The sequence below is a fragment of the Rhineura floridana genome, chromosome 16 (genome assembly GCF_030035675.1).
Source record: "Rhineura floridana isolate rRhiFlo1 chromosome 16, rRhiFlo1.hap2, whole genome shotgun sequence".
Taxonomy (NCBI): Eukaryota; Metazoa; Chordata; class Lepidosauria; order Squamata; family Rhineuridae; genus Rhineura; species Rhineura floridana.
Genome location: NC_084495.1, coordinates 19,419,474 through 19,445,815, shown reverse-complemented (window position 1 = coordinate 19,445,815; position 26,342 = coordinate 19,419,474). Strand labels below are relative to the sequence as shown.

General features: G+C 46.2%; 1 protein-coding gene and 1 non-coding gene across 4 annotated transcripts in view; one reads left to right on the top strand and one right to left on the bottom strand.

Moving 5' to 3' along the window:
* The window catches only part of MPP1 (MAGUK p55 scaffold protein 1), a 43,901-nt gene that overhangs the window by 5,128 nt on the left and 12,431 nt on the right, over positions 1 to 26,342 (top strand). The window contains exons 2-6 of one of the 3 annotated variants that reach the window (XM_061598240.1): positions 13,441 to 13,515; positions 15,607 to 15,750; positions 17,160 to 17,238; positions 18,929 to 19,014; positions 21,175 to 21,243. In XM_061598240.1, coding sequence (XP_061454224.1) covers positions 13,441 to 13,515; positions 15,607 to 15,750; positions 17,160 to 17,238; positions 18,929 to 19,014; positions 21,175 to 21,243 — 453 coding nt within the window. Of the gene's footprint in view, positions 1 to 8,574; positions 8,689 to 13,440; positions 13,516 to 15,606; positions 15,751 to 17,159; positions 17,239 to 18,928; positions 19,015 to 21,174; positions 21,244 to 26,342 lie in introns of all 3 variants that reach the window. The other 2 variants (XM_061598239.1, XM_061598241.1) reach the window with 2 other exon arrangements.
* TRNAS-UGA (transfer RNA serine (anticodon UGA)) lies at positions 5,175 to 5,247 on the bottom strand. The gene has a single exon. It is a non-coding gene; the product is annotated as a tRNA-Ser (tRNA).

The window sequence follows — 26,342 nt, the reverse complement described above, 5'->3', positions numbered from 1 at the left end:
ACCCTCCCCAGGAATCACATATAATTATGTGCACAGGTGTGTTAAAATTAGTATTTCAGTCTTTTAATTTCTGCTCTTAAAAACTAAGTAATATAGAAGAGATATAGTTTTTGATTACTAAGTCAAATAAATTTGCAAGATCAGATTTCTGTTGATTTTTAAGGCAGCACAAAACGTTCTGGACAACTTTCCAGATCAACTTTTTCCCTGGAAACATATCACTGACAGCTGGATCCAGAAATACGGTGAGATTTACTTCACTGTATAGCTTCATGTTACAGGTGATGGACTGTACATGCAGTAGCTTGGAGGTAATTGCTTTGACTTGTCAATAACCCATTGCTTGGTCACCAGTGGTGACCAAGGCCAGGGATAAGGTGCCTCTGGCCCATGGGCCAATCCTGACTTGGCAGGGTGTCAGATTTGGTCTGGGAAGCCATTTTTTTAAATAACTGCAGCTGATATCACTCTGATGAGAGTCTGACATCAGCTTGATGGGTGGAGTTTGATTCTGCATTGGCTGTGTGTGCCTGTTCCCAGCATTGGTCCATCAAGCTCAGTGTCGTCTGCACTGACTGGCAGCAACTCTTCTGGATTTCAGAGAAGGGTCTCTCCCAGCCTTACCTGGAGATGCCGGGGATTGAACTGGGACCTTCTGCAAGTTATTTAACTTTTGTAAATTGTATTGTTTTATTGAGGTATTTTATATTGTATTTTTATATTTGTGTTTTTTGTAAGCCGCCTTGAGGGCCTGTGGCTGAAAGGCGGGGTATAAATAATAATAATAATAATAATAATAATAATAATAATAATAATACCACCACCACTGAGCTACAGTCCTTCCCCCAAGCAGAGAGAAATCTAAAGTCTCGGGCAGATAGAAATCTTACCCATCACCCACCGCTAGAGAACCTTTTAACTCTAAATTCTAGGACTTGGGACTCTCTGTGTGCAAAACTGTGCATCTACCACTGAGCTACACCCCAACCCCACTCTGCTGCTGCCTGTTAAGAAAACTGCAACAACAGCCTAGGCAATCTGCTTCCTCCTAAATTGCTTTTCTGTCAAGATAAGCTGGGATTCTGTTCTGGAGTCATTGGCGTTGTCCGTGATGTGAAGCTAGTTCTCACTGCTGTGCTCATTTTGAGCTTAGGCTGTAGCACTTCAGACTGTACTTGGAGGCTCATATATGGAAAGCTCCTCCATACAAACAAAATTGAATGAGTGCTTAAACAAAGAGACAACCCCTGCACATAAACTAACATGTCAGGGAGTAGGTTAGAGTGACTTTCTCCTGGGGAGCCTTGGGCTCAAATTCCTGCTCATCCACAAAGCATAGTGGGTGATTTTGGTCTAATCACTAGCTCTTAGCCTAACCTACCTCACAGGGTTGTTGTGTGGATGAAAAGGATGGCAACCGTGTATGTCACAGGTTGACCACCTCTAGCAAGAAGTAGGCTGTAGTTGCACAGACCAAACCGGTGAAGAGGCAGGGCAGTTCTGCCTGCTTTCTCGTTCCAGTCTCTTGTCAAAGAAGGCACTGAAGCATAGTAAGGTTTCTGCATGACCTTCAAGCCAGGAAGGTGCCTTTTAAAAGGAACTAATGACTTGGAAATGAACCGCCTTGTTAATGTTTGAACCTATTAATGTACTGCTTTACATCTGACTGCTTTGCATTACAGTGCAACGCTTGGTGGGGTGGCGAGGCTGTTGCTTCATTTCAAAGCCATTCCCTTAATCTTTTGCTGTTTTGGCAAACCTTCAAAGCGGTCCCAAACTGGAACCAGTAAGACCACACGTTTGGTATGTCCGATTTACACTTGACTCATTCGCGTATTGATGTATATGCCAGCTATTGCCCTTCCCTACTTGAATCTTTGTAGGGCAAACTACTTATTTACAAGCAAATGCATGTCATAAAGCTTTCACTTAAAAAAGAAAAGAAAAGCGGTTTTGCTCCTTTCTCCTTCCTAAGCTGCTGTTTATTTAAATACCCCCCTGAAACTAAACAGGGGCAAAAACAGCTTAGAGGCAGAACTTTTGAGTGGCAAATGGCAATGAGGAAAGGGTGAAGCACTTCCTTCTTTAGCTATTCCTGTTCTCAAAGTAGTCACCAAGGCTGCTTTTCATTTTTTTTAATTGAAAAATATAACTGTCGCTGTGATGTGTGTAATAAGAAGTAATATCTAGACCAGCTGCCTGTCTTGAATGTTCAGCAAATACCTTGGATTTTGTATGAAGAAGGCAGTGAGAGTTTGTTGTTATCATTCCCTCTAATTGCTAACTTGGGTGGTGAGTGCCACCAGAAATGGAGCTAACATGGATCCACTGAGAGACAAGAGGCATGCTCAGGGGAGGCCCAAGATTTGCAGAAATTGAAACAAAAACAAACACAGAACAAGACAAATAAAAACCTAAGGGGTCCCAAACCCTCAAAGGAAAGCCTAATAAGGAGTGAGCATAATAGCAACTACAGAATACTGAGCGTTAGTCAGGAAGAACATCAGGGCACGTGGAGGGAGTGGAATGCCCTGTTTGGGGTGAAAGGCTGGCTGACACTCTGAACAGGGGCACTTGGGTTTATTTTATTTTATTTTCTTACATTTATATCCTGCCTTTATTTCAGCGAGGAACCCAAGGCAGCATACATGTGGTTCCCAAGTGGTCCCATCCAGGCACTGACCAGACGTGCTCAGCCTCAGCAAGGTGGTGGCCTCATGTGCCTTCCGACCATACCCTGCGGACCTCCTGTTAGGAGGGATACACTGCAACATTTGGTTGCAGGCCCCACTTCTTGCATGCAGTTCATCCTTCTGTGAACTGCATTGAGAACGTATGAGGAAGTACTATATAAATGCTAGGGCTTGACTTGCCTAGTCGCCTGCGGCAAGTAAAAATCTAACACATAGAATAACCATTCTCGTCTTCTCCTCCTCTCTATTTTCCCTGAGTGTTGATAGAGGCCTCCTGATCAGTTTTCAACCTAAGGGTTCCCTAGACCAGTGTTCTTCAATTTTGGGTCTCCAGATGTTGATGGACGACAATTGACCATGCAGTCTGGGCCCTGGGGATGATGGGAGTTGTAGTCCAACAACATCTTGGAACCCAAGGTTGAAGAACAGGGAACCTGTACCATTCCAGATATTTGTTGGACTACAACGCCCATCATCCACAACCATCGGCCATGCTGGCTGAGTCTGATGGGAGCTGAAGTCAAATAACCTTTGGAGGGTCATGGGTAGCAGGCTACCTCAGGCCGGCTGGGCCCTCAGTTCACCTCCTAACAGAAATGTCTATTTTATTGCTGCTGAATTCTGCTGAGCTGGTATGTCTCTGACGTGTTTTGCTTCATTTGGCAACTTCTGGTAGTTGTCTGCAATGGCTGTAACATCCTACAGCTGTTTCCTCTCTTTCCAAAGAGGGCTTGGGAGACAGGGCAGTAGCATAGCGGTGTGCCCTGCTTTAGCTCCAGGAAGCCCAGGGGAAGATAGTCCAAACTCTTTACAGCTTCAGCATCACATTTCTAGTGCTCTTGGCACAAAAGCATATTCTCCCCCCCCCCCAGGTCCAACTTCCAAAAGGATAGTGTCAGGTCCAGGACTAAACTGTGCAAGAGAAAAGCTACTGGTCTGGGTTTGGGAGGTGGGGGGGGCGGGGAGGATGAAACTGACTTGTGGTGTGCCAGCTAGGCATGCATTTAGATCATTTTCAGGGCCGCATTCCCATCTGGACAACCTCCCGGGGGCCACAGGCCAGATGCAAAAGTGGCAGAGCAATGAATGTTAATTTTACCTCTGTATGGGAGGCTAGTTTCTACACCCACTTGCTCACCCCTCTTTATCCTCCATTCAGGCACGCAGCACGCAAGAGGCATGATCAGAGTTCAAGGACACATTTCTACCCAGGCAAAAACTGTCAAGGAGGGTGCAAAGCAGGGCCAGTGACGGATGTAGCCCAAGAAGAGGGAACATGGCCTGGGGAGAGTCCCGAGCAGGGGTGTAGTCACCCAGTGTCTCTGGGGGTCTTAGACCCCTTACTTTTTCAGGAGCAGAGTCCCAGCAGGTTCTCTATGTCTGCAACATCCTATGAGCCAATCAGCGTGAAAGGGGGGGGAGTGTTAGCCACTGAGAAGACTCTTCTCAGTAGCTAACACACTCCTCTTTCATCCTCATTGGCTCCTAGGTCATCTGTTGTGGTGGGCAAAGGCATTAACAAGGATCTCATTGTGAACCAAACAGCAAAAAAAAGGAGGGGGCGGGAGCATGGCTGTGACTATTATTTACTTACTTAGTTTATGTATATGCTGCCTTTCCACAGTGAGCTGTGGCTTACAACAAACATTCCAAATATCAAAATACAAAACATTGAGGTAGGGGAAAGAAGTCAGTTTACAAAACAACCAATGCATCCCAAAAGGACAAAAACAAACAATTTAGCAAACATTCAGTATTGCAAAAGAAATAATTGTCACATCATTGCTCTTTGTGTCTCTAGTGGCCCCTAAATGTATTCCTGCTCTTTAGGAAGTCATCTTGGAACAAAATCTTCCCTAGCGCCTTAGTGTTGAGCATGCTCAGTCCTCATCAGAAAACAGGACAGACATAATGTTGTTACTTAGTAATTCAGGTTTGTTTTGAATTCCACAGTTTCCATCAGACGTGTGTGTGTAAGGAATGGATAAGAAGCGGTGGAACAACCTTTTTTTAAATTATTTTTTAAAAATGAAAGGTTTTAAAAATTAATTTGAAAATAATTTTAATTCCATTATGCAGGAAATCCAAACTGTTATGCAAACTCAACTGTCACAGTATGATATGTACAGAAAAACTCAATTGCTTACGAAACTGACATTTTATTCCTTTCTAATCAAACTGCTACACTGTAATCTTTGGCTGAAAAGGTCAGGAGAGGAAAGCAGGGGTGTTGACCTAACTTGAACCATTTTTTTCGGTGGGGGTGCGTTCAGCTGCAGTGTTGAACAGCCATAATTCTGGACTCCAGAGATGGCTACATTTTCAACACACACGCACACATGCATGTATCCTGTCAGGCTTTCCTGCATAGGAAACTGCTTCATACTGAGTCATACCATCAGTCCATCTCTCTCAGTATTGTCTGCACTGACTGGCAGCAGCTCTTCAGGATTTCAGGCACGGTTTCCCCCCAGCCCTACTTAGAGGCACCAGGGATTGAACCTGGGACCTTCTGCTCTCAAAGCAGACCCTCTTCCATTGAGCCACGGCCCCTTCTTGTGAATCAGCCAGCTGATGGAAACATGTCTGGGATTCGCTCATTCTCCCACAGTGAGGCAAAGTTTAAGCATCTACTGGTGCTGGGCTATCGGGAGCTGTTGCGCGAGAGCCAGGAACCTGAAGCCCAGAACTACTTGCCAAGAATCACAAGCCAAAGAATGAGAACTATTGTCTGACCCAGAAGCCTTTATAGGCCTTCCAGGTCAAGGGGAGCCAATGTCCAGCTTGGGTGGGTGGAGTCACTTCAGAGCCCAGGAACCCTTTTCTGCCCAGGGAAGAGAGTTTGGCTCCAGGTTGGAAAGGGCCCTGAGATTGGCCTCATTCAGCATGAGCAGGGGGGTGGGAACTTTAATTTTTTTGGTGGTCTCTTGGCTCTGTCTCCACTTCTGTGGCTGCCTGTTTAACTTGGCGTAGCAGCTGAGAAGCTGCCTGCTATTTCCATTTCCACAATGCCTTGATTGTCACTGCATTAACTGCTCTGGAGCATTGTGGGAAATTCAAAATGGCAGGTGGCTTTTCTGTTGCCACGAACCGAAGCCTCAGGCCCTCTGGGGAATGCTTCAGCCTGTAGCCTAGGTGGCCCACATTGCTCCTGACTGCATCCAGATTGCTGCAGGACAAGGCTCCGCTTAGCCAAAAAAAAGCAAAGGTTGGGGGAAAGTCTGGGCAGGAGTTGAGAACAACCTGATGAGGCCAACCTTTGAGCTGGTGGCCTGGAATGTGCTGTGTTCTGGGGAAATCTTTGCTGAGCCCAGAGATCTGGCATTGAGCTGCATCACAGCCTACTTCAAGGAACGACAGAGATATAAGGAATGAGGCTGGGCTGAGTCAGCTCCCCTGATGGGCACTTTGAACCCAGGCCAGGGTTGCCGCTAGCGTCCTGGCTGGATGAGAGAAGGGGGAAGCCACTGGAGAGCATTGATTCGTGGTGATTGCAACACAGTGCAGGAGGCTCCTCCCATCAGGGCTCCTTCCCTTCTGTCTCTCTCCCTTTCTCTTTCCTTCTCTCTTCTGCTACATCAGATCTTGCTTATGGGCATGGCAGGGCTTTTTTTTTCCTAAAGAAGAATTTGACAACTATAGAAATTCATCACCAGGCACACACCCCACCCTGGACACAAAGCCAAACAAACACAAAGGCACCATCTGCACCATACATTTAAAGCACTCTTATAGCACTTTAAACAGTCATGGCTTCCCCCCAAATGTCCTGGGAACTGTTATTTGTTATGGATGCTGAGCGTTGTTAGGAGACAACAGCATAGTTGTCCAAAGTCTTGGGTGTGTGTGTGTCTTAGACATAATATATCTCGACTTCAGCAAAGCTTTTGACAAAATGCCCCATGATATTCTGATTAGCAAGCTAGATAAATGTTTGCTGGATGGAACAACTATCAGGTGGATCCACAGTTGGCTCCAGAATCATACTCAAAGAATGCTTATCAATGGTTCCTTCTCAAACTCGGTGGAAGTAACAAGTGGGGTACCACAGGGCTCAGTCCTGGCCCAGTGCTCTTCAACATTTTTATTAACGACTTGGATGAGGAGGTACAGAGCATACTTATCAAATTTGCAGATGATACAAAATTGGGGGGCACAGCTAATACCGTGGAAGACAGAAACAAAATTCAAAAGGACTTTGATAGGCTGGAGCATTGGGCTGAAAACAACAGAATGAAATTCAACAGGGATAAATGCAAAGTTCTACACTTAGGAAAAAGAAACTAAATGCACAGTTATAAGATGGGGGATATTTGGCTCAGCAATACGACATGTGAGAAGGATCTTGGAATTGCCGTTGATCGCAAGCTGAATATGAGCCAACAGTGCGATGTGGCTGCAAAAAAGGCAAATGTTATATTAGGCTGCATTAACAGAAGTATAGTTTCCAAATCGTGTGAAGTATTAGTTCCCCTCTATTCAGCACTGGTTAGGCTTCATCTTGAGTACTGCATCCAGTTGTGGTCTCCACACTTCAGGAAGGATGCAGACAAACTGGAACAGGTTCAGAGGAGGGCAACAAGGATGACCAGGGGACTGGAAACAAAACCCCATGAGGAGAGACTGAAAGAACTGGGCATGTTTAGCCTGAAGAAGAGAAGTCTGTGGGGAGATATGATAGCACTCTTGAAGTACATGAAAGGTTGTCAGTGGGTCTATTCTGAACTTAGATGGATGTCGTTTCAGTAGCCAACTAGAAGCCTATAGGAAGACCACAAACAGGACATGAGCATCAGATTGCTCACCTGGGCAAGATGGTCTGAGCACAAAACACCAATTTTGACACAACTGCACTGGCTACCAATTAGCTTCCAGGCTCAATTCAAAGGGCTGGTTTTGAGTTATAAAGCTGAGGACTAGAGTACCTCAAGGGCTGCCTCTCCCCATATGAACCAACTCAGACCGTGTGCTCAGCATCTTAGGCCCTTCTTTGTGTGCCCCCTCTAAGGGGGATATGAAGGATGGTGACAGGAGAACAGGCCTTCTCAGTGGTGGCCCCTCACTCATGGAACATTCTCCTCAGAGAGGCACACCTGGCGCCAAAATTATCCGTCTTTAAGCGCCAGGCAAATACATTCATCTTCTCCCACGCATTCGGCTCTTAATTTTTGGAGGATTCTTGGAGAACTTTTGACATTGTAGCCTCTTTTAGGGGGTGGATTGTTCCACCATCTTATCCATTTTTTTAACTTTTTTGTTGTGCTAGTTTTATATTGGTTTTAATCTTTTTATTGTACATTGCTTTGGGTTCATTTTTTATGAAGAAAAGTGACTTCATACATTTCATAATAAATAAATAACACTCTCCTTTTCACGTTCCCCAAAGACCCGGTATTTAAAAGCATATAGTCATCATGATCAATAACTTATCCACCATGAATTTATCTAATGTCCTTTTGAAGCTATCCAAATTGGTGGCCGTCGCTACATCTCAAAACTGTGGTCTGTGAGCTACGTTGCAGTGGTCTGCAAAAAGATTGCAGAACAGTCAAGGATATCTGTACTTCACCTTGCTCTGGATTTATTTTTTCAGGCAAAGGTAATTGAGTCTGTTTTGATCAGGGATGGATTATCGAACAGACTAACAAGGCATCAACTGGAGATGTTGGGCACTGAAGCTGTGACCCGCTGCATGCAAAGCAGGTGCCCTACCAGTGAGCTGTGACCCTTTCCCAAGTTTCCCTGGTGCTTGTTAAGGCTTCTGTTTTCTTCTCTTCTTCCCTTAGATATTCTTAGCTCTGTTATTTCTTCTATGCAAAACAGTGCCTTTTCACTGGCATGGCATGACTCTGACTCTGGTGCTGAATTTTGTGTCCTTTAGGCCGTGTCCTCTTCTGAAGCACCACAGCCCTTGAGAACACAAGAATCGCCTTCCTGGGCTAGCAACAGGCCGCGTGTAGATTGGCAGACCCAGATAAATGATGCTGTAAAGCTGGTAGGCTAATATCTAACCAGGAACATCTGGATTTATTTGCGTTAGCTTGGAGAGGCTCTGATTGCACGGTTCTTCAGCTGTCTCGGGACAAATGGTAGAAAACAAGCTGGGCATGATGAGATGCGCACAGAGCACTGGGCTGGAGTAGCCAAGGTGGTTAATGGGGTGTGCAGCACACTGAACTGGGGAAGATCACATCTGAAAAAGTAAATAGTTGGAAATGTTGTCTTGGCCAGGGAAGTCGGTGAGTGTGCCTGTGCGTGTTCAGCCAAATCAGACAAGAGAAAGATAGGAAATCTGTTGTCAGATCCCCTTTTTTTAAACCTAAAAGCAGCTGTGGGGGGATTCATTATTTGATTGGAGCAGCAGCACTTCAGGAAGGATATACTACTATCTGCTGATATGATTGTTCCTGATGATTTGTGCATGTTTTGCTGCTGTTTACTTATTCTGTTAATTTTTAAAAAACTGTTGTGATTACATATTTCTCAACTGCCCTGAGTATGTTGTATCACAGAAAAGTGGAGCATTAATGCTGAAATACATAAATAAGGTGGGTGTTTTAACACAAGTACACGCTCCTGTGTTCTTTCCCTCTGCTAAATCTCCTCTTCACCAAATCAGCTGTTAGTCCTGAAGGCAAAACAAGTGCTAGTACAGTTGCTTTCAATTCTGAATTGTTTAATGTTGTGTTTTAGATGCTGTTAGCTGTCCTGAGCTCTGGATGAAGAAGACGGGATACAAGAAATAAAATAAATAAATAAACAACACAGATAGTATTATTTATTTATTTGCTGCATTTATATAGCAGCCCCATAAACAAGGGATGTCTGGGCAGCTCGCAAAGCAAGCAAACATTAAAATGCAGTACAAAACAATACAAACATAATAATTTCTTTAAAAACAACAACCCTGAAACAGGATTATGTATCCCAGTTCTACTCAGAGTAGACCCGTTGAAAGTAATGAATCTAAGCTAGTCATGTCCTTCAATGGCAATGGATCTACTCTGAGTAGGACTAGCATTGGGTAAATAAAAAAATGTACTGCCTTCAAATCAATTCCAACTTATGGAGACCCTATGAATAGGGTTTTCATGGTAAGCGGTATTCAGAGGGGGTTTACCATTGCCTTCCTCTGAGGCTGAGAGGCAGTGACTGGCCAAAGGTCACCCAGCGAGCTTCATGGCTGTGTGGGGATTCAAACCCTGGTCTCCCAGGTCATAGTCCAACACCTTAACCACCCTCAATTTAAAACTGCTCCAGGCTGTAAAATAAGGGTGGCCTCCAACTCCCATCAGGCCCAGCCAGCATGGGCAGTGGTCAGGAATGATGGGAGGTGTAGTCCAGCAACATCTGCAGGGATCACAGGTTCGCCACCCATGTTGTACAATATAACTTATTTAAAAGGCCTGGTTGAGCAGAAAGTGCTTTTGTTTTTGGCATCTAGAACATTTCCAAGTTCTTTTGTTGCCGGCTTTTCTCATGCAGTGACAACAGCTGAGTTTGGAGGTGAATCAAAATTTTGCACATATTCTTTACAACATTTGAAAATGCATACCCTTTTTTTTTGGAGTTTCAGATTTTGCTTTTGAAGTCTGACTCTTGATCAGTAGTTGTTTTTTTTGAAAGATGATGGAAGAAGTTGACTGTGATTGACTTGGTATCCATTTGTTTTTAAAAATAGATGTGTAAACAGGCCCTGATGTTGGTGTGAGTTGGATGTTCAGTGATTTAAAAAAGATTGCAGCAGACCCTAATGAGCCTTTGTGGATAGTCTATCAATGGCCATTGACCATTATTATTAAATGGAGCATGTATTCTCAGAGGCAGTATACCTCTCGATGCTGGAAACAAAATAGCTATTGCTATTCCCAACTTTGTGAGTTTCTATCATGTAGGAACTGCTGGAACAGGATAATTGGCTTAGATGAGTTCTAAGTTTGATCCAGCAAGGCAAGTCTTATGTTGTTATAATAATAATAATAATAAATAATAAAATTTTATTTCTAGGCCGCCTATTAGCAGCCACTCTAGGCGGCGTACAAAATCAAATAAATACAACATATCAAATACACATATAACCAAAACTTTGATATAAAATTAAGCTAAAACTTTAGAGCCTATTCAGGCAATGTGCTGCCCAGGGCCCTCCATCTCTTTTACTCTGCCCAACCACCAAACCAAGAGAGAGATGATGAATGAATAAAGGGGAGCAGAAAGAGGGGTGTCTCACCCACTGTTTGCTTTGGTCTTGCCCACCACCACCAATATGTGTCCCCTAATCCCTTTCCTCCTAAGGAATGCGGTCTCCCACCCCTCAAAGGTTGCCCAACCTGCTTTAGAGGCCTGGACTGGTGCAGATTGATTGTTATTTATTTTATTTATCATTGCATTTATATCCCACCTTTCCTCCAAGGAGCTCCAGGTGGTGTGCACACAAGGCTCTCCTCCTCCTGATTTTATCCTCCCAACAGTCCTGTGAGGTAGGTCAGGCTGAGAGATATGGTGACTGGCCCAAGGCCACCCAGTGAGTTTCACAGCCAAACAGGGGATTTGAACCCTGATCTCTGAGGTCCTAGTCTGATACTCTCCCCAGATACTGGCTCTTCCCCACCCTCCCCCCAGGATGGTGCCATTGTAACAGCAATGGGCAGATCAGGAGACTCTATCTTCAGCTCCTGCAAATGCCAGGCACCAGACCATGAACTAAAGACAGCCCCCTTCCCACCCTGAGGGCGAGATAGAAAACAGTCCATGCTGTTTAAATAGGCTTAGTTGCTTGTAACCAGCTTACAATCTAGGAGCAGCCTTGGATGAGATAAGGCCTTTCCGGTGGCTGACAGCAACCTTTCCCCTGTTAAAAGTTTTGGGGGTGTTTTTGTTTTTGAGCAGGCTTTAATCATCAACCGTTTGTGCCTTTTGACTGCTTCTGGAAGATAAGCGTAAGAGCAAGAATTAAACTGTATGAAAGGTCTCTGCGTAGGAAGTGTTCTTTTGAATGTGGCTTTGGGCACAGATGTGCTTTGGTGGCCGTTACTGGAACAGAACGGTAGTTTGCTTGTTATCTGGTCTCGTGACGTTTTCAGGTTTACCCCAAAAGCAGTTCTTCCCAGGTTGACCAGAGGCTGAACACTGCTGTAGTGGCGGTGTGCACACTAATCCTTCTTTCCTGGATTTGTTTCCTTGATCTTATTCTACCCCCCGCCACACACACACTCAAAGCTATTAAATAATCTCATGGAAATCAGATTTTGAGCCCACTCCAATGGTGGTCTTTCAGTAAAAAATAAAAATGATGATTATGATTATTTATTCAATATAGATCCCACCCTTCTTCTGAAAGGAACTCAGGGCAGCAAGCAAACACACACACACAGATTCTAAAAACAGTAACAGGAATGTCACATGGCTTCTATTTTGGACCACTGACTCTACATGTTGGATGCAGAGGCAACTCAAGAGTTTTGGGTTTGGAAGCTGGTTCAAGTGCAGACCTGCTTCTCCTGTGAGCAGCTTTGTTGACAGATGTGTGTGCACTCTACAGTTCTGTGCAAGTGCAGACTGTGAGATTGGAGCTCAGAACTGAGCATTCAAGACTTTTCGCTTTAATACACTTTTTAAAAACACACATAGCAAAGTTTCTATCCCTTATGGATAAAAATTGCAAATGTGGGTTTGATGGTGCTTGGGCAATCACAAACCCTGGGAACTTCCAGACTGGCTGTTTATAGGGATGGGGTTCGCTGCATGGTGCCGATCCGCATGCATTTTGATAGTCCGTTGTTTCTTTACTGGTCCGTCCTTTTTTTGTTTCTGCTTTCTCTGGCACTTGCCGAATTGATCTGCTGCGCGTGTTTTTAGGTGATTCGGTCCGCAGGGGTTTTTTTTGGGGTTGCAAAAATTACGTAATTGTTTCTGTAGATACTTATGTAAATGACAGCACTGCACATAGTTTTTTGGTGGCAGAGAAAAACATTTCATAATTTTTAGGTTGCTTATGTGAATGATCACATTGTTCCACGTGGTTTTTTTGGTGGAGGGGAAAAACATTGCGAAAAAATAATCATGAAAAAAATTACATAAAATAGGGGGAGGATTTCGAAAAAAAATCTTGCCGATTGTAGTCGCGGCCGCAAAATCTGTGCTGATTACAGCTGCGGCCCGCCGCAAGAGATCAGTGCCGCTCCGAAGGGACAGCGAACTAGCGAATTCAGTCGGGATCCGGTACCAGGTTTGATTTTGTTGGATATGTAAGGTAGGTTCCCATATCCCCCAACAACTGTAAATGCGATGCTTTTACAGACTGGGGGAGCTGCTTATTCATGCAAAATGTAGTTGTTATCCTGCACTTTCTGATGCAATTTCCCCATCACTTTTCTAAATGCAAAAAGTCCAAAAAGAAAAGTGACAGAACATTGTACTGGAAAGTGTAGGATGCTAGCCAAATGCTGGCCTTGTCACATACCCTCTGCATGAAGGTATCAGGATGAAGGCTTAATAAACAGGCAATGTCGTATAACCTCTCTGAAAGTTTTGTGCAAACATAACAGGAATGCTCAAAAAACAGCTAGGGATGGCTGGTCCATCTACCTCAGTATTGTTGGCACTGACTGGCAGCAGCTCTCCAGGGTTTCAGAGAGGGATCTCTCTCAGCCCTACCTGGGGATGCCAGGGTTTGAACCTGGGACCTTCCTGTATGCAAAGCAAATGCTCTACCACTGTGTTACGTCCCTTTCCCAAAAAACTTTAGGAGATGCAGCTGTTTTCCTCTCCCTCCGAAGAAGTCCACTCCAGAATTTTCCTCCTTCCTTCTTCCGGAGCTTCAGTGAGTATTGGAGCGGGGCATAAGCCAGGCCTCATCCCTTGGTAGCCACACCTTAGCTTGTAGATGACATTTTTTCTCCAGAATGGAACAGAAGAGAAGGAGCATATAGTTGTTAGGCAACCAACATGCCACATCTCCCAATGGCTTCTTGCTCAACTTAAAGATGAAATCAGGCTACAAATCAAATGAAACAGAGCAGTGGCTCTCCAGATTTTGAAAATGTTTGGTTCGACTGCCTGTGCGGCCCAGCTGGCAAAATGTGTCCAATGCAAAGCACGCGTTTACAGTTAATTGTAGGCTTGTTCACAGGTTACATTGAACACAGATACAAGATGTCTCTATGCATGTACAGGTGTTTGTCTGAAAGAGTACAACTTGCCAATTTGTACACCTCAGCTGTTTTGTACAGACTGTACACTCATTGAACATTACATGTGGATAACTGTACAAGTATACAGTGCAATTATTTGGGTGCACATGTTGTACACTCATCGGATGTAATGTGTGGACACCCCTAGAATCCAGAAGCAAAATGGAGTCCCCCAACTAAATTAGCATCATTCTAGGAGTGTTCACATGTTACTCAATAAGTGTACAATATGTGCACCCAAATAGTTGCGCTCTACACTTGTATGGCTATCCATATGCAATGTTCTACAAGTGTACAGTCTGTGTACATAATAGCTGAGGTGAACATATCGACAAGTGTGCACTTGTTAGCCTCTTCGATAATCGGGCCCTAGTTAAAATGGCCTCAATCTTTGGTAGAAAAAAAAATTGAGTGCAGGAGCAAGTACAGATATTCTTGGCTGTTCTGTGATAATTGCTGTGGATTCCTTGAGTCTGGGAGCCTCTGAAATAGATTGCTTAATGAAACTGGTCTTGATTAGGCCTCTCCTCTGCCTTGGCAGAGGACATTATGCCAAGACAAGTATGCACCCGCACATCTTGCTGAATGTAGGCTTAGTGTTCCTTGATGCAGGATTTTGATTCATTCACTTTAGCCAAGAGTGCACATGGCCATGGCTGCAGCCAATTTACTTGCTTATCCAAGGCCTTAGTGCTTTCACCAGAGCTTGGAAAGGTTACTTTTTTAAACTACAACTCCCATCAGCCCCAGCCAGCATGGCCACTGGATTGGGCTGATGGGAGTTGTAGTTCAAAAAAGTAACTTTTCCAAGCTCTGAGAACAGCTGAGCGCACTGAAGGTGGCCATTCTCTACCACCCCACCCCGCAAAGGGTAGAAAAGACCAACTGGTAGCAGCTAGGGAAGGAGGAGAAATTAGATTTAGTTTGCAGATAGAGGCTAGCCTAACAAATTCACACTTTTTGAAACAATATACACAGTTATATTTCAACTCGAACTGTGTTTGTTGAAATATGACTTGTATTTTAATATGTATCTTTATTTTCCTTTTACATGTGATGAATTGTGGTAGCCTATGGTTTTGAGCAATAAAGATTCATTTCATTTTCATTTCATCTCATTTGAAACAATATGTGAACTGATACTCAGCTATCCTTCAAAATTTGTACTTTTCCAAATTTTTCAATGCGTCTCTCTAGCCAAGTAATGTGTGCAAAAATGCATATGCTAGGGTAAAGTGTACATAAAAGTGCATATATTATATGCATATATATAATATGCAAATATATATATATATAATATACCAATATGCAATATATTAGGGGAGATTACTTTGAAAAATGTGTATATTAGTCAAAACTGCAAACAAAAATATGTGTATTAGGAGAAAGTCACACTCAAATGCTGATGAATTTTCATTAGTTTTTTTTTAAATGCAGATTGCAGAAATGTGGAGAACTGAATTCTCAATTGGAAAAATGAGGCACTTGGAGAACCAAAATTGACAGATTTGTTCATCCCTAATAGCAGTTCGGCAACCTAGTAGTGGCTGGGGAGCTGGTTCAAGGGTGGGAGAAGGGAAAGGATGACTGAGCTGAAGACCTTTTATCTTGAAGTTTCCAGCTTGCTGTGGCTCCTAGTCCTGGGAGACCAGGATGAGGCATGACTTACTGGGTGCTGCTCCTAAACCTGGGGTTTTGTTTTTGGTTTTTTGCCTTCACAGGCAGTTCCGAACTCACTGAATGCAATGACCGAGGACATTTACACCAATGGCTCAGCCATGCTGGGCAGCCCAGCTCATGCAAATGGGCGAGAGATGCGGAAAATGAGGTTCATCCAGTTTGAGAAGGTGACGGAGGAGCCAATGGTGAGCTGGTGGAGAGAGAGTGCCTGGACTCTCTGTGGTTCTGGGCACTGGGGGAAATCTCTCTCTTGCTTCTTCAAGCGGCCTCCCGGGATTAGTGGGACAGGGGTGAAAGGCTTAGATGAGCTCAAGGCTTCTGACAGTTTAGCTTCATTGGAACATGTCCCTCAAGTTGGGATTTTCTGTTGGGTTGCATAACTCTCTTGCAGCTGTGGAGGGAGCCTCCAGAAGCAAGATCTACAGGGCCAGCACAAGCCTGCCCTGGGCCTGCAGCATTCGCCCACACGCCACACCTACCTCTCCTGTCGCCTCAACATGAATGTCATACATGCTGCATGTGCACGGCTGCCATCAACCAAGATGGCAGCAGCCGCTTCCTTAGGGGGCTGATATCCCCACTGCCATCTTGGTTGTTGGCACGCATTCGCACTACATGACATGCACATGCTTGCCATCAGCCTGTTAGGGAAGCCTCCGCCACCATCTTGGTTGATGGCAGGTATGCGTGCACAGTGCACACAGCATTCACTACAACAGGAAAGGTAGGTGGGGCAGGTGGACAGGCATTGCGGACCCGCATGGTTTGGGGGGGCTGGCAGCTCCCTCTCTGCAATCTGCAGCAGGATTGGAAGTCAACACTGCTGCAGATCGTGGAATGGGAGCACTATCCTCCCTCCCTAAGAAGGGGTCCTTCGGGGGGGGCTGGGCTGCAGGGGCCCTTGGTCAGGGCCCGACCTGGCTGCCTTCTGGTGCCGGCCCTTAAGATCTAGACAACAGGGATGGGGAACATGTGGCCCTCAAGATGTTACTGGACTACAACTCGCATCATCATTTGCCATTGGCCAGGCTGGCTGGTGCTAATGGGACTTGGAGTCCAGCAACTTCTGAGAAGGCCACAGGTTCCTCCATCACTGACCTAGAAGCAGTGCCATCCTCCATGGCATCCCCTTCCCCCCCAGTCAGTGAGCCTAGCTCCTCATTGCCATTATCACAAGTTGCTGGAAATTACAGACACCTGGGACCTTCTGCATGCAAAGCAGATGCTCTACCACTGAACTATGGTCCTTCCCCTGTGAGAAGCTGATGTTTCAATGGTGAAGAAAAGGAGCAGGTTCTGAGAGGTCTTGTTGGTGACCTGGATCCCCCCTGTGGGGTATGGGCCCCTTGGCAGATGCCCAGCCTTGCCAATCCCAGATGCCAGCTCTGTCCTAGGGAGAGGAATGTCACCGGGCAGCTGTTATATATGAGGGAAATGAACCAGAATTAAGCCAGGTGAGGAGTCTGCTCTCCTGGATGCAACAACTAGGGCTGCTTGAGGTACAGAGGCAGGCTGTGGGGGGCTCTGCAGCGAAGCCAAGCCGTCACACTGTAGTTTCGATCCCAGTTATCACAGACTTTCCTGTCTGTTCTAGGGAATCACACTGAAGCTGAATGAAAAGAAGAGCTGCATGGTGGCCAGGATCCTCCACGGGGGCATGATCCACAGGCAAGGTAAAAAGAAGTAGGAGGCCTAGAAGAAATATTTTTAAAAATGCATTAGGAGCCAATGTCAGTGGTGCCTGGTGCTCATTGGGAATGATGGGGCGGAAAGCAGAGAGACCAACAGTAGGCAGGCCCTGAGCCAATGACAGACAGAGCCATCTAATTCTACTTTTTGTCCACATCCTCCTCCTCCTCCTTGAGGTCTGCAAGGGGCAACCCTGAGATTAAGGAGGAGGAAGCTGACAGCCAAAGCCACCCAACTGGACTGCTTGTTAGTAAGAAAGCAGGTGGGCTTGGAAGAATCAAGACGGAGAGGTTGGTGGGGCAGTGCCCCTTTGCCCTAATGGACCAAACTCTATTGGCTAACCTCCACCTTTTAGGTGACAGTTCTGCTGTTTCCTCCGGGTTGCCACAAACTCCTGGATTTTTCCTGTCCCCGTCCCAAAATCTGATGAGATTTTGGTCCTCGTGGAAATGCAAAGTCTTCCTTTTCCTGTTAGACAGAATGGAGACTATGCAGCTTCTCCTTTGACTTTAGAATGGAGATATTTTAGTGCCGGGAGAAGAGGTGGGGTTGGACAGCTAAGTGCTGCTATTGCAGTTCAGCGTGGATCTCTGCTCTTTCTATCGGAGATCAAGAAGTCAGGGCCAGGCTTTGATGGGCCCTCGGCATGGCACCCCCACCCATTACCAACCTGGATCTCCGCCTGGGGCCATTGCACATCACCGCATGTTTCCCTCTCTCCCACCAATCACTCACTTTGTCTTCTGCCGGGCCCATGGATATGCCGTACTGGTGAGCAATCGAAAGCCCTTTGAACGGGAGCCGAGCCGGGGCTTGACTCTGACACGCGACAGCTGCCCACCATGTTAGATTACTGGCTCAGGTATTGCATTTTGGGTCTTCTAACATGGTGCGCAGTCACCGCAAATTGGAGCCCAGCCTCGGCTCTCATTGAGAAACCTTTCCACCCACCAGCAAAGCACGTCCAAAGTGAATGACTGGGAGAAGTGGCGTGGATTGGCAGGGTCACACCAGTCGTCAACAAGCCCTTCTGAGTCCTGGGGCCCTTGAGAGGTGCCTCAGCATGCCCACTCCTGACGCCAAGCTTGAAAGGAGCTGTCCTTCCCACTCAGAATAGAGTTAGATTGTTTTACCTCCAGCCATGAGCAAGTGTTGGCTCTGTAGGAGGAATCAAGATGGTGAGCTCTTTGCCTGAGTGATGGTGATAGGTCAAGTAGAGTGTAGGAAATGTTTTTTTTTATAAGAGCAAACAAGTCCTGAAGCATTTCAAGCATATTTGCCCTTCTTTGTGTGTCTGTGCAAAAAAGACCTTCATAGCTTGCGTTTTCAGATGAGTAATGCAAGCCTCAGAGTTTACATGGTTAAACTGCTATTAGCAATGTGACTTTAAAAACTCTTTAAATTTTTACCATGCTCTGGAGTGTGGAGCTCACAGGCCTTCCTGTAGGCCAGGAGTTGCCATTGTGGTGCCTGTGGGTGCAAAGGCACCCTTGAGGTCTTTCCCTGGCACCCATGAAGCCTCCGGGATCCTCTTCCCACCCTCACATTGTCCCTTGATTGTGAGGGGGTGAGGGTGATTACCTTTTTCTCTCTTGAAATGTACATAGAGGTGAAGGGGGAGGTTGGAAGAGTGGCACTCTTTCTTCACGAGATTCATGTCTCCTACCCTGGCAGGCTCCCTCCACGTGGGAGATGAGATCCTAGAAATCAATGGGAAGAGTGTCGCCAACCACTCTGTAGACCAGCTGCAGAAGATTCTGGTAGGTACTGGGGCAGGGGAAGGATCTGAGCTTTCATTTTTGGGAGCAGAAATCTGCTGTGATTGCCCCTTACCTTTTAAAAAGACAATCAACCCTAAATCATTCCAGTCTGTAGGAGCTCATGGATCTGAGGCTGTGCCGCACTTTCGTCATTTCTCTGAGCTCGGACCAGTCAGGAGGGAGTTAAAGTGTTCGTGCTGGGAGCCTCTTCTGACTATGCCCTGAAATCAGCAAGGTGTGGAAAAGGACTAGGCTGGTATCATAGAGTGAGAAACAGCCTAGGGACACGAAGATCCAGGAGTAAGGAGAGCTGCCCTTATTCTCTACCGCAGGCATGGGCAACTTGTGGCCTTCCGGATGTTGTTGGACTCGCAACTCCTATCAACCCCAGTCAGTATGGCTGGTGGTCAGGAATGATGGACTGCTGTGCTAATGGAGCTGTGTTATTGTGCACTTATATTTGAATGTTTTAATGGGTTTATATTAATAATCCAAAGGAGCCCAGGGCAGCAAACGCACAAGCGAAAAATGTCCTCAAAAAACTTAGAAACAATTCCAGTACAGAATATTATTGTGGATTTTACTGATGGATGTTTATATTTTAATGTTTGTGTAACTGGTTTTTATACTTTTTAAGCTGCTTAGAAGCTGGTTTTGGCATTAAGAGGTAAATGATGATGATGATGATGGAAGTTATAGTCCAACAACATCTGGAGGACCAGAGGTTCTCCACCCCTGCTCTATGGGCACAGAATGCCTTGGTGTATTCTTTGCATGGGAAGTTAAGAGTGGAAAACTAGAATGGAAGAACCAACAAGGGGATGGGGGTACTCTTTGCCCTGTCTCTCTGACTCATTCACTGTTCACAATTGCACAGAAGAGGGCATTTTGCAGCTTTTCTCAGCCCTGAGTGACAGGCTGCAACTGCAGGAGTCCTGAGCTCCTCTTACAGATGGTAAAGACAAGCATGCAGGCGGGCACCCCCGCTCGAATGCTTGTGAGCAAGAGTGAGGCGAACACAAGCCCTGATCGCAAGCCTCTGCTCACCTTAATCCTGAAGGCCTCCGTCTGCCTCCAGGCAGAAGGATTATCTTTGGAACAGGGAAAGGCAGTGGTTTTAGACCCCGGCAGGCAATGTTGATCCACCAGGGTCTGGGGAGCACCTGTCATTGCTGCCTTCTCCTGCCCTCACCCATAGTGTGTTTTAGTTTTTTTTCTGAGCCTGGAAGTGGCGGATGCTTTGCAAGTGCCCAGTGTTAGTTTTTGCAAGTATTTGCACTGAGCTCTTGCAAAGCCCCCAAGCCTTTGTGAATGTTCAGCTGGAGTGCTTTCGAGGTCGGCAGCAAAATGCATGGGTTCCTATTTGTTGTAAGGAAAACCCCTGCTCCCCCCCCCCTTCCTATTCTTCCATAGGATTATCCTGAACATTTAGGGACAAAAAATTGTGATTCCGGAGATATGTGATTGGATCTCCCCATCTCCCTTGAAAGCAGTTGCATGCAGTGAGTGTGTGTGGCGATTTCCAGTGTTGTTCATAGCCATGCTCCTGGGGAGTGGAGGGGCTGTTTTCCTGATCAAAACTCTCCCTTTTTCTAAAGGGGGGGGGAAGAAACAGGATACAAGTCACTATCTTTTTTTTTTGCCAGTGGGGTAATAGGAGCTTTGGTGGGAGGGAGGGGAGAATTTTGATGGAGAAGGTGGCACAGGGGGAAGGAGGAAGCACCCTCTCTCCCAGCACCACTGTCCCAATTAAAACCAGAGCCTCCAGCCCCACAGGGAAGGGGGAAGTTGGGAGATCCAGTTGTGTCTCTCTCTGATCACATCGGGTTTGGCTCCGAATTCTCTCTCATGACACCCCAGCATGCCCATTTCCTCCTGTGCACCCCTAGCACTGGGGTCAACAAAATTTGGAGCTGAGTGCGAGGAATGTTAGGCATGGTTTTGGACGTGGCTGCTGTTAGATTTTTTTAAAAATTGATTTCCCAAGGCAGTGTCACCAGGTTGCTGGGAGCCTCGTGGTGCTCTACTCCTATGAGAATTTGAAGCACCTCCAGGTTTCCAGCCGTATTCGTCGTTTGGGTGGCAATACAAGAGCCGGGATCCTTATTTGGTGGTTGGTTTAGCTGAGGTTGATTCTCTCCTTTTTCCTTTATCCACTAGAAAGAAACCAAGGGGACCATCTCCCTAAAGGTCATTCCCAACCAGCAGAGCCGCATTCCTGCCCTCCAGGTAGGTGGAGTTTCCACCTTCAGAGCAGGGGGTTGAAACAGGGCTGTGTACAAGCTTAAATTCTGTGCCTCTTAGCCAGAATCCTGCACCACAGAAAGATGAATTCTACAGCTGGTATGTAAAATGGGTGCATATTTGTTTGTTGTCATTCTGCATCAGCCTAATGCTGGGGTGGGACAAAGAATGATGTGGAGCAGGTACCTGTGCTGCATCCTATTCAGTCTCTCCCCAGTACCCTCCTCCAACAACCGACTGCAGCTGCAATCCCTTTAAAAGGGGGATTAGATACATTTATGGAAAAGAAATGCATTTATGGGGAAGGGCCATAGCTCAGCGGCAGAGCATCTGCTTGGCATGCAGAAGGCCCAGGTTCAATCCCCAGCATCTCCTGGTAGGGCTGGGAGAGACTCCCTGCCTGAAACCCTGGAGAGCCGCTGCCAGTCAGTGTAGACAATATTGAGCTAGATGGACTGATGGGTCTGACTCAGTATAAGGCAGCTTCCTATGTTCCTAGAATTGAGCTATTGCCTCACTGGCCTGCGAGGCCATTTTCCTCAAGCCATGTCCATTTGCTCTGTACCAGACATCAGGTGTGTGGCAGGCAAAGACTGGTTGATGGCAGCTGCAAACCCATATGCCTTTGCCTGCATGATTGATTTCAAATTGTACAGGCAAAGGAAAACGCTTCACCTGACCTCATGGTGACATCATGTGATTGACGGGTGGCTGGCTGAACACAAAGGCTCTAAGCTGGGCTGGGGAACCTTTTTCATCCAGAGGGCTTCATTTCCTTCTGTTCAACCTTCCAGGGGCCAGATGCCTGTGATGGTCCGTGTTCCAGGGCTCATTCCAGCCAGGCAAAAATACTCAAGAAGAGGGCGGAGCAGGTCTGATGAGGGGTGTAGCCTGGGGAGAGTCCTCAGGGCTGCATTTGGCCCCTGGGCCTGATGTTCCCCACCCCTGCTTTAAGCCAGGGGTAGCCAATGTGGCACCCTCCAGATGTTGCTGGACTCCAACTCCCAGCATGCCCTGACAAGTGGCCATGCTGGCTGGTGCTGATGGGAGCTGGAGTCCAACAGCGTCCAGAAAGCACCATATTGGCTACCCCTGGCTTAAGGCTGTTAACAGGTATATTCTCCCAGAATTTGCCTTTTATTGAAAGCCAGCCATGTGAGCAAGTAGCAATGGTTAGCACCTCATGGTACCGTAGATGGCCAGGCAGTTCTGACTGTCACCAAGTCATCCTCCTTTGCTGGGCAAAGCAGTAAATAGCAATTTTATGGCCTGGTGTGTATGTGTGTGTGTGTGTGTGCGCGCACTTTGGGGTGCCTGTAATCTCTGTCCTCAGGGACGGTCGCTCAGCAATTGTGCTCCAACAATTGGCTCTTCTCTTCCTCCCTCTTTCATGCTGTTCTGTCACCAGCTGACACCGTATGGGGTTATGGGATGTGAGGCCAATAGATTGCTTTGTGAAGAAGTCAGCCCACTCTTAGTGACGGCAGGGCTGTGCTGCTGTTGCTAAGGCAACAGAGATGCCTGAAGCTGCTGGGATGGGCTGCAGCGGGCTGTTAATTCCAAAGATGGTACCTGGGTTACAGCAAAAACCAATCACAACAACAGAAGACTTGCGGCATTTTCAAGATAAACATATTTTATGGTGCCCATTTCGGTTCCCCAGTAAACCTGTTAAAAGGTGTCAGGGGACTCTTCCCCCTCTTTTTTTTTTTGTTTGGCCCATGACTGCATCTCTGTATTGCTTTTGCTATACCTGGGCAAAGAGGCACAGTTATTTGCTTCCTACTCCTATGAGACAGTGAAACCCACCGACCATAGGGATTTCCATCAGTCTCCCTTCTGCCCTTCCCTTCTGAACTGAAGTTGTCTCATTTGAGGCAATTAGGCAGCTGTCCTATATTTACTGCTCATTTCTCACTAATGGTTTCCGTATGGCGACAATGATGTGGAAATTATTTTATTCTTTGCTTTAAAAATAATACTCGCATTCAGCACCAACAGATTTTAAGAGAGAGAAAAAAATCCTGAATTTCTCTATTTCTGCAATCTTTGAAAATAATTTATTCAAATCAGGCGTATCTGCATATTGTTGCTCATTTCTTTATTGTCGAAATTTGTTCCCTCCCTCAAAATATTAAAGGTGGTTTACAATAGGAACAAACATACGCAATTGCCATATATACTAATTGCTGTCTCAGTTCTCTTGAGTGCCGGTCCTGATGTAGCCAAAAAGGCAAAATCTATGCTCGAGAGGGAGATGTTGGCAGGCTTGGAAGGAACTGCAAGTTTGCAGCAAGCATACAAAAACTGTAGGAAAAAAGGCTAAGCCAGCGGGCTAGATCCTTATCTCTCCCACCCTCAAAGGCCAAGTCAGTCACCTGACCCCACAATGATGTCAGGTGATCTGTTTTTGCCCATATGGACAATCAGCTGATTGGCGGGCTTACTAAATGCCATGCATGGAGTGGAAGGCTGCCAAAGTTGGCTAGAATATAATACTGACTCTGCTGCCCATCTCACAGTGATGGGGCCAGGCAGACTTTTCTTGAAGGCTGTTCCAAATCCTGGATCCCACAGCTGTGAAAAGTCCTTTTTGGGTGCCTACCTGCCACATTCCTGATGGCCGGGAGACTTGAAGCAGGGCCTCAGAAGGCGAGCAAAGTTGCTGGGCAGCAAGCCCATATGCAGAACGATGATTCTTGAGTCACTCGTACAATTCCACTTTTCCTACTTATGTGGAAGGGCAAGTTAGCATTTGGGCCTCTAAAGCACCACCCTCTAACCACTGCAGAATCTTATCCGGTGATGCTGCCAGCCTTTGAGATTTCACAAGATGTTTCCCATTCACTCCCAAACCCACAGAATACATTTTTTCTCACGCTTCCCCCCCCTCCCACTGGCATTTTTAACCATTTAATGGCATGCAGAAATTGGGCAGGGGAAGCTGTCCCTAGCCATGGCAATCTGCTGATGAGAGAAATGGCCCTTTCTTAATTTCCTCCAGCTCTGCAGCTGTTAACAGATGCAGGAGTGCTGCGAAGGGAAGCAAGTTGGCAACCCTAAATCTACACGAGGGGGACAAGAAGGGGATGGAGGGGAAGCGGCCAAGCGGCAGATAATATGAGTGTGGGTGAATGAAGGGGGTTGCTGTGCTGCTCTACCCAAGCGGTGCAGGAAGCCTGGGGAGGGACTGTAGTTCAATGGGTAGAGCGCATGCTTTGTATGCAGAAGGTCCCAGGTTCAATCCAAAACAAAGGATCAGGTAGCGAGTGATGGGAGAGACCTCTGCCTGGGACCCTGGAGAACTGCTGCCAATCAGAGTAGACAACACTGGCTAGAATCCAGACCCTGGGCCTCAGAAGTAGATTTGTTGGCCCCACAAGTGAAGATGCTCAAAGGGCCAAACGGCACAATATATTAAATGTGTGACTTGCAAATGCAACTTTTTTTTTAAGGTAGGGTTGGAGGGAGGGATGGACACTCCTTGCCACACCACAGCCCTGATGAAAATTGCCCCCCTCCGCACTGCTGGGGGAGTGATTTTTGCCTGGACCCTGGGCGTGGGGAGAAATTGCCGCAATCTGGATCTCTCCTCCCCCTCCACAGCCTCTGTTTTTGTGTTCTAAAAGAGGCACAGGTGGGCAAATAGCCTGACCTGGTGCAAGGCAGCTTTCTGTGGGAGGTATTCAGTGCTAGTCCTACTCAGAGTAGACCCACTGAAGTCAGTTGGGCTCCTTTTGGTAAGAAGGGCAGGATATACATTTAATAATGAATGAAAACAGACGTGACTCAGTTAGGTCCATTAATTTTAGTGGGTCTGTTCTTAGTTTCCTGTCCTTGTTTCCTAAGCCGCAAAGGTGTTGGGGTCTTGGAGAATGTAAGGCCAACCCTGTAATAAAGAAGGCATATCTTGCCAACAGCACAACTAAAACTGTGCACAGATTGGAAATGGCTAAGGACAAGTCTCCAGTGCAGCCATAGCACTGCCAAGCTCTTAACCTTGGTTAGAGAAAGGAGTGGGACACAGACTTGCACACTTATTCTTTTCCTCCTCTCCCCTGTGGCGCAGTTTCCTTCTTTTTTTCCTTTCCAATACCAACCATGGTTTCATGTTACACTTATTGTGGTTAACCATGGTTAACTCAAACAGTAGTTAACATGTGAACCAGGAACTGAAACTATAGTTTGTGGTGGTTTTTTGAGGGAATATGGCTTGTGTTAACCATGGCTTGTGCTGATGTGCATGCATGATGTGATGCTTAAAGCTCATTTTTTAATTTTTTTATTATACTTACTATTACATTTATATCCTACCTTTCCTCCAAGGAGCTCAAGGTGACATATAGGTTTCTCCTCCCTCTCCATTTTGTTCTCACAACAACCCTATGAGGTAGGTTAGGCTGAGAGGCAGTGGCTGGCCCAAATTCACCCAGAGAGCTTCATGGCTGGTTGAGGATTTGAACCCTGATCTCCCAGGTCCTAGTCCAACACTCTAACCACTACACCACACTGGCTGTCATCAGAGGCTCTTATCAATCCCCATCAGTATTAAATTGGACTTAGCTTGTTCCTGCTTCCAGCATTTGTGCTTGTAGTAGCGGAATTTGTGTTTCATGCAGAGTTTAGCTGTACTGGGGAGGTCCTGAAAGCCCTGTAGTGAGTCAGCCAGCAGCACTTCAAAGTTTGTCCTTCCAAAGAGGAAGATACATCATGGAGGCCTGCACGCTTCTTCGGAATGCAAGACCCACATGGATTTTGCAGTAGGGAACTGTTAGTGGGAGATGAAATTCCTTTCCATTCCTGCTCAGTGGATCTTCCTGCCATTTTTTTGTGAATCCAGGATGTTGTTAAGAGCCAATGTGGTATAATAGATAGATTGGAGTAGAGAGATCTGGGCTCAAATTCCAGTTCTGCCAGGAAGCTCACTGTGCCATGGCCTTGGGTAATACTGTCTCTCAGCCTAAACCCTACCTCGCAGGGTTGTTGTGAGGATGAAAATAGGAGAAACCGTGTATGCTGCCCTGAGCTGCCTGGAGAAAGGTCAGGATACAAATGTAAAAATTGCCTGAGCTTGTAGGGAGAAG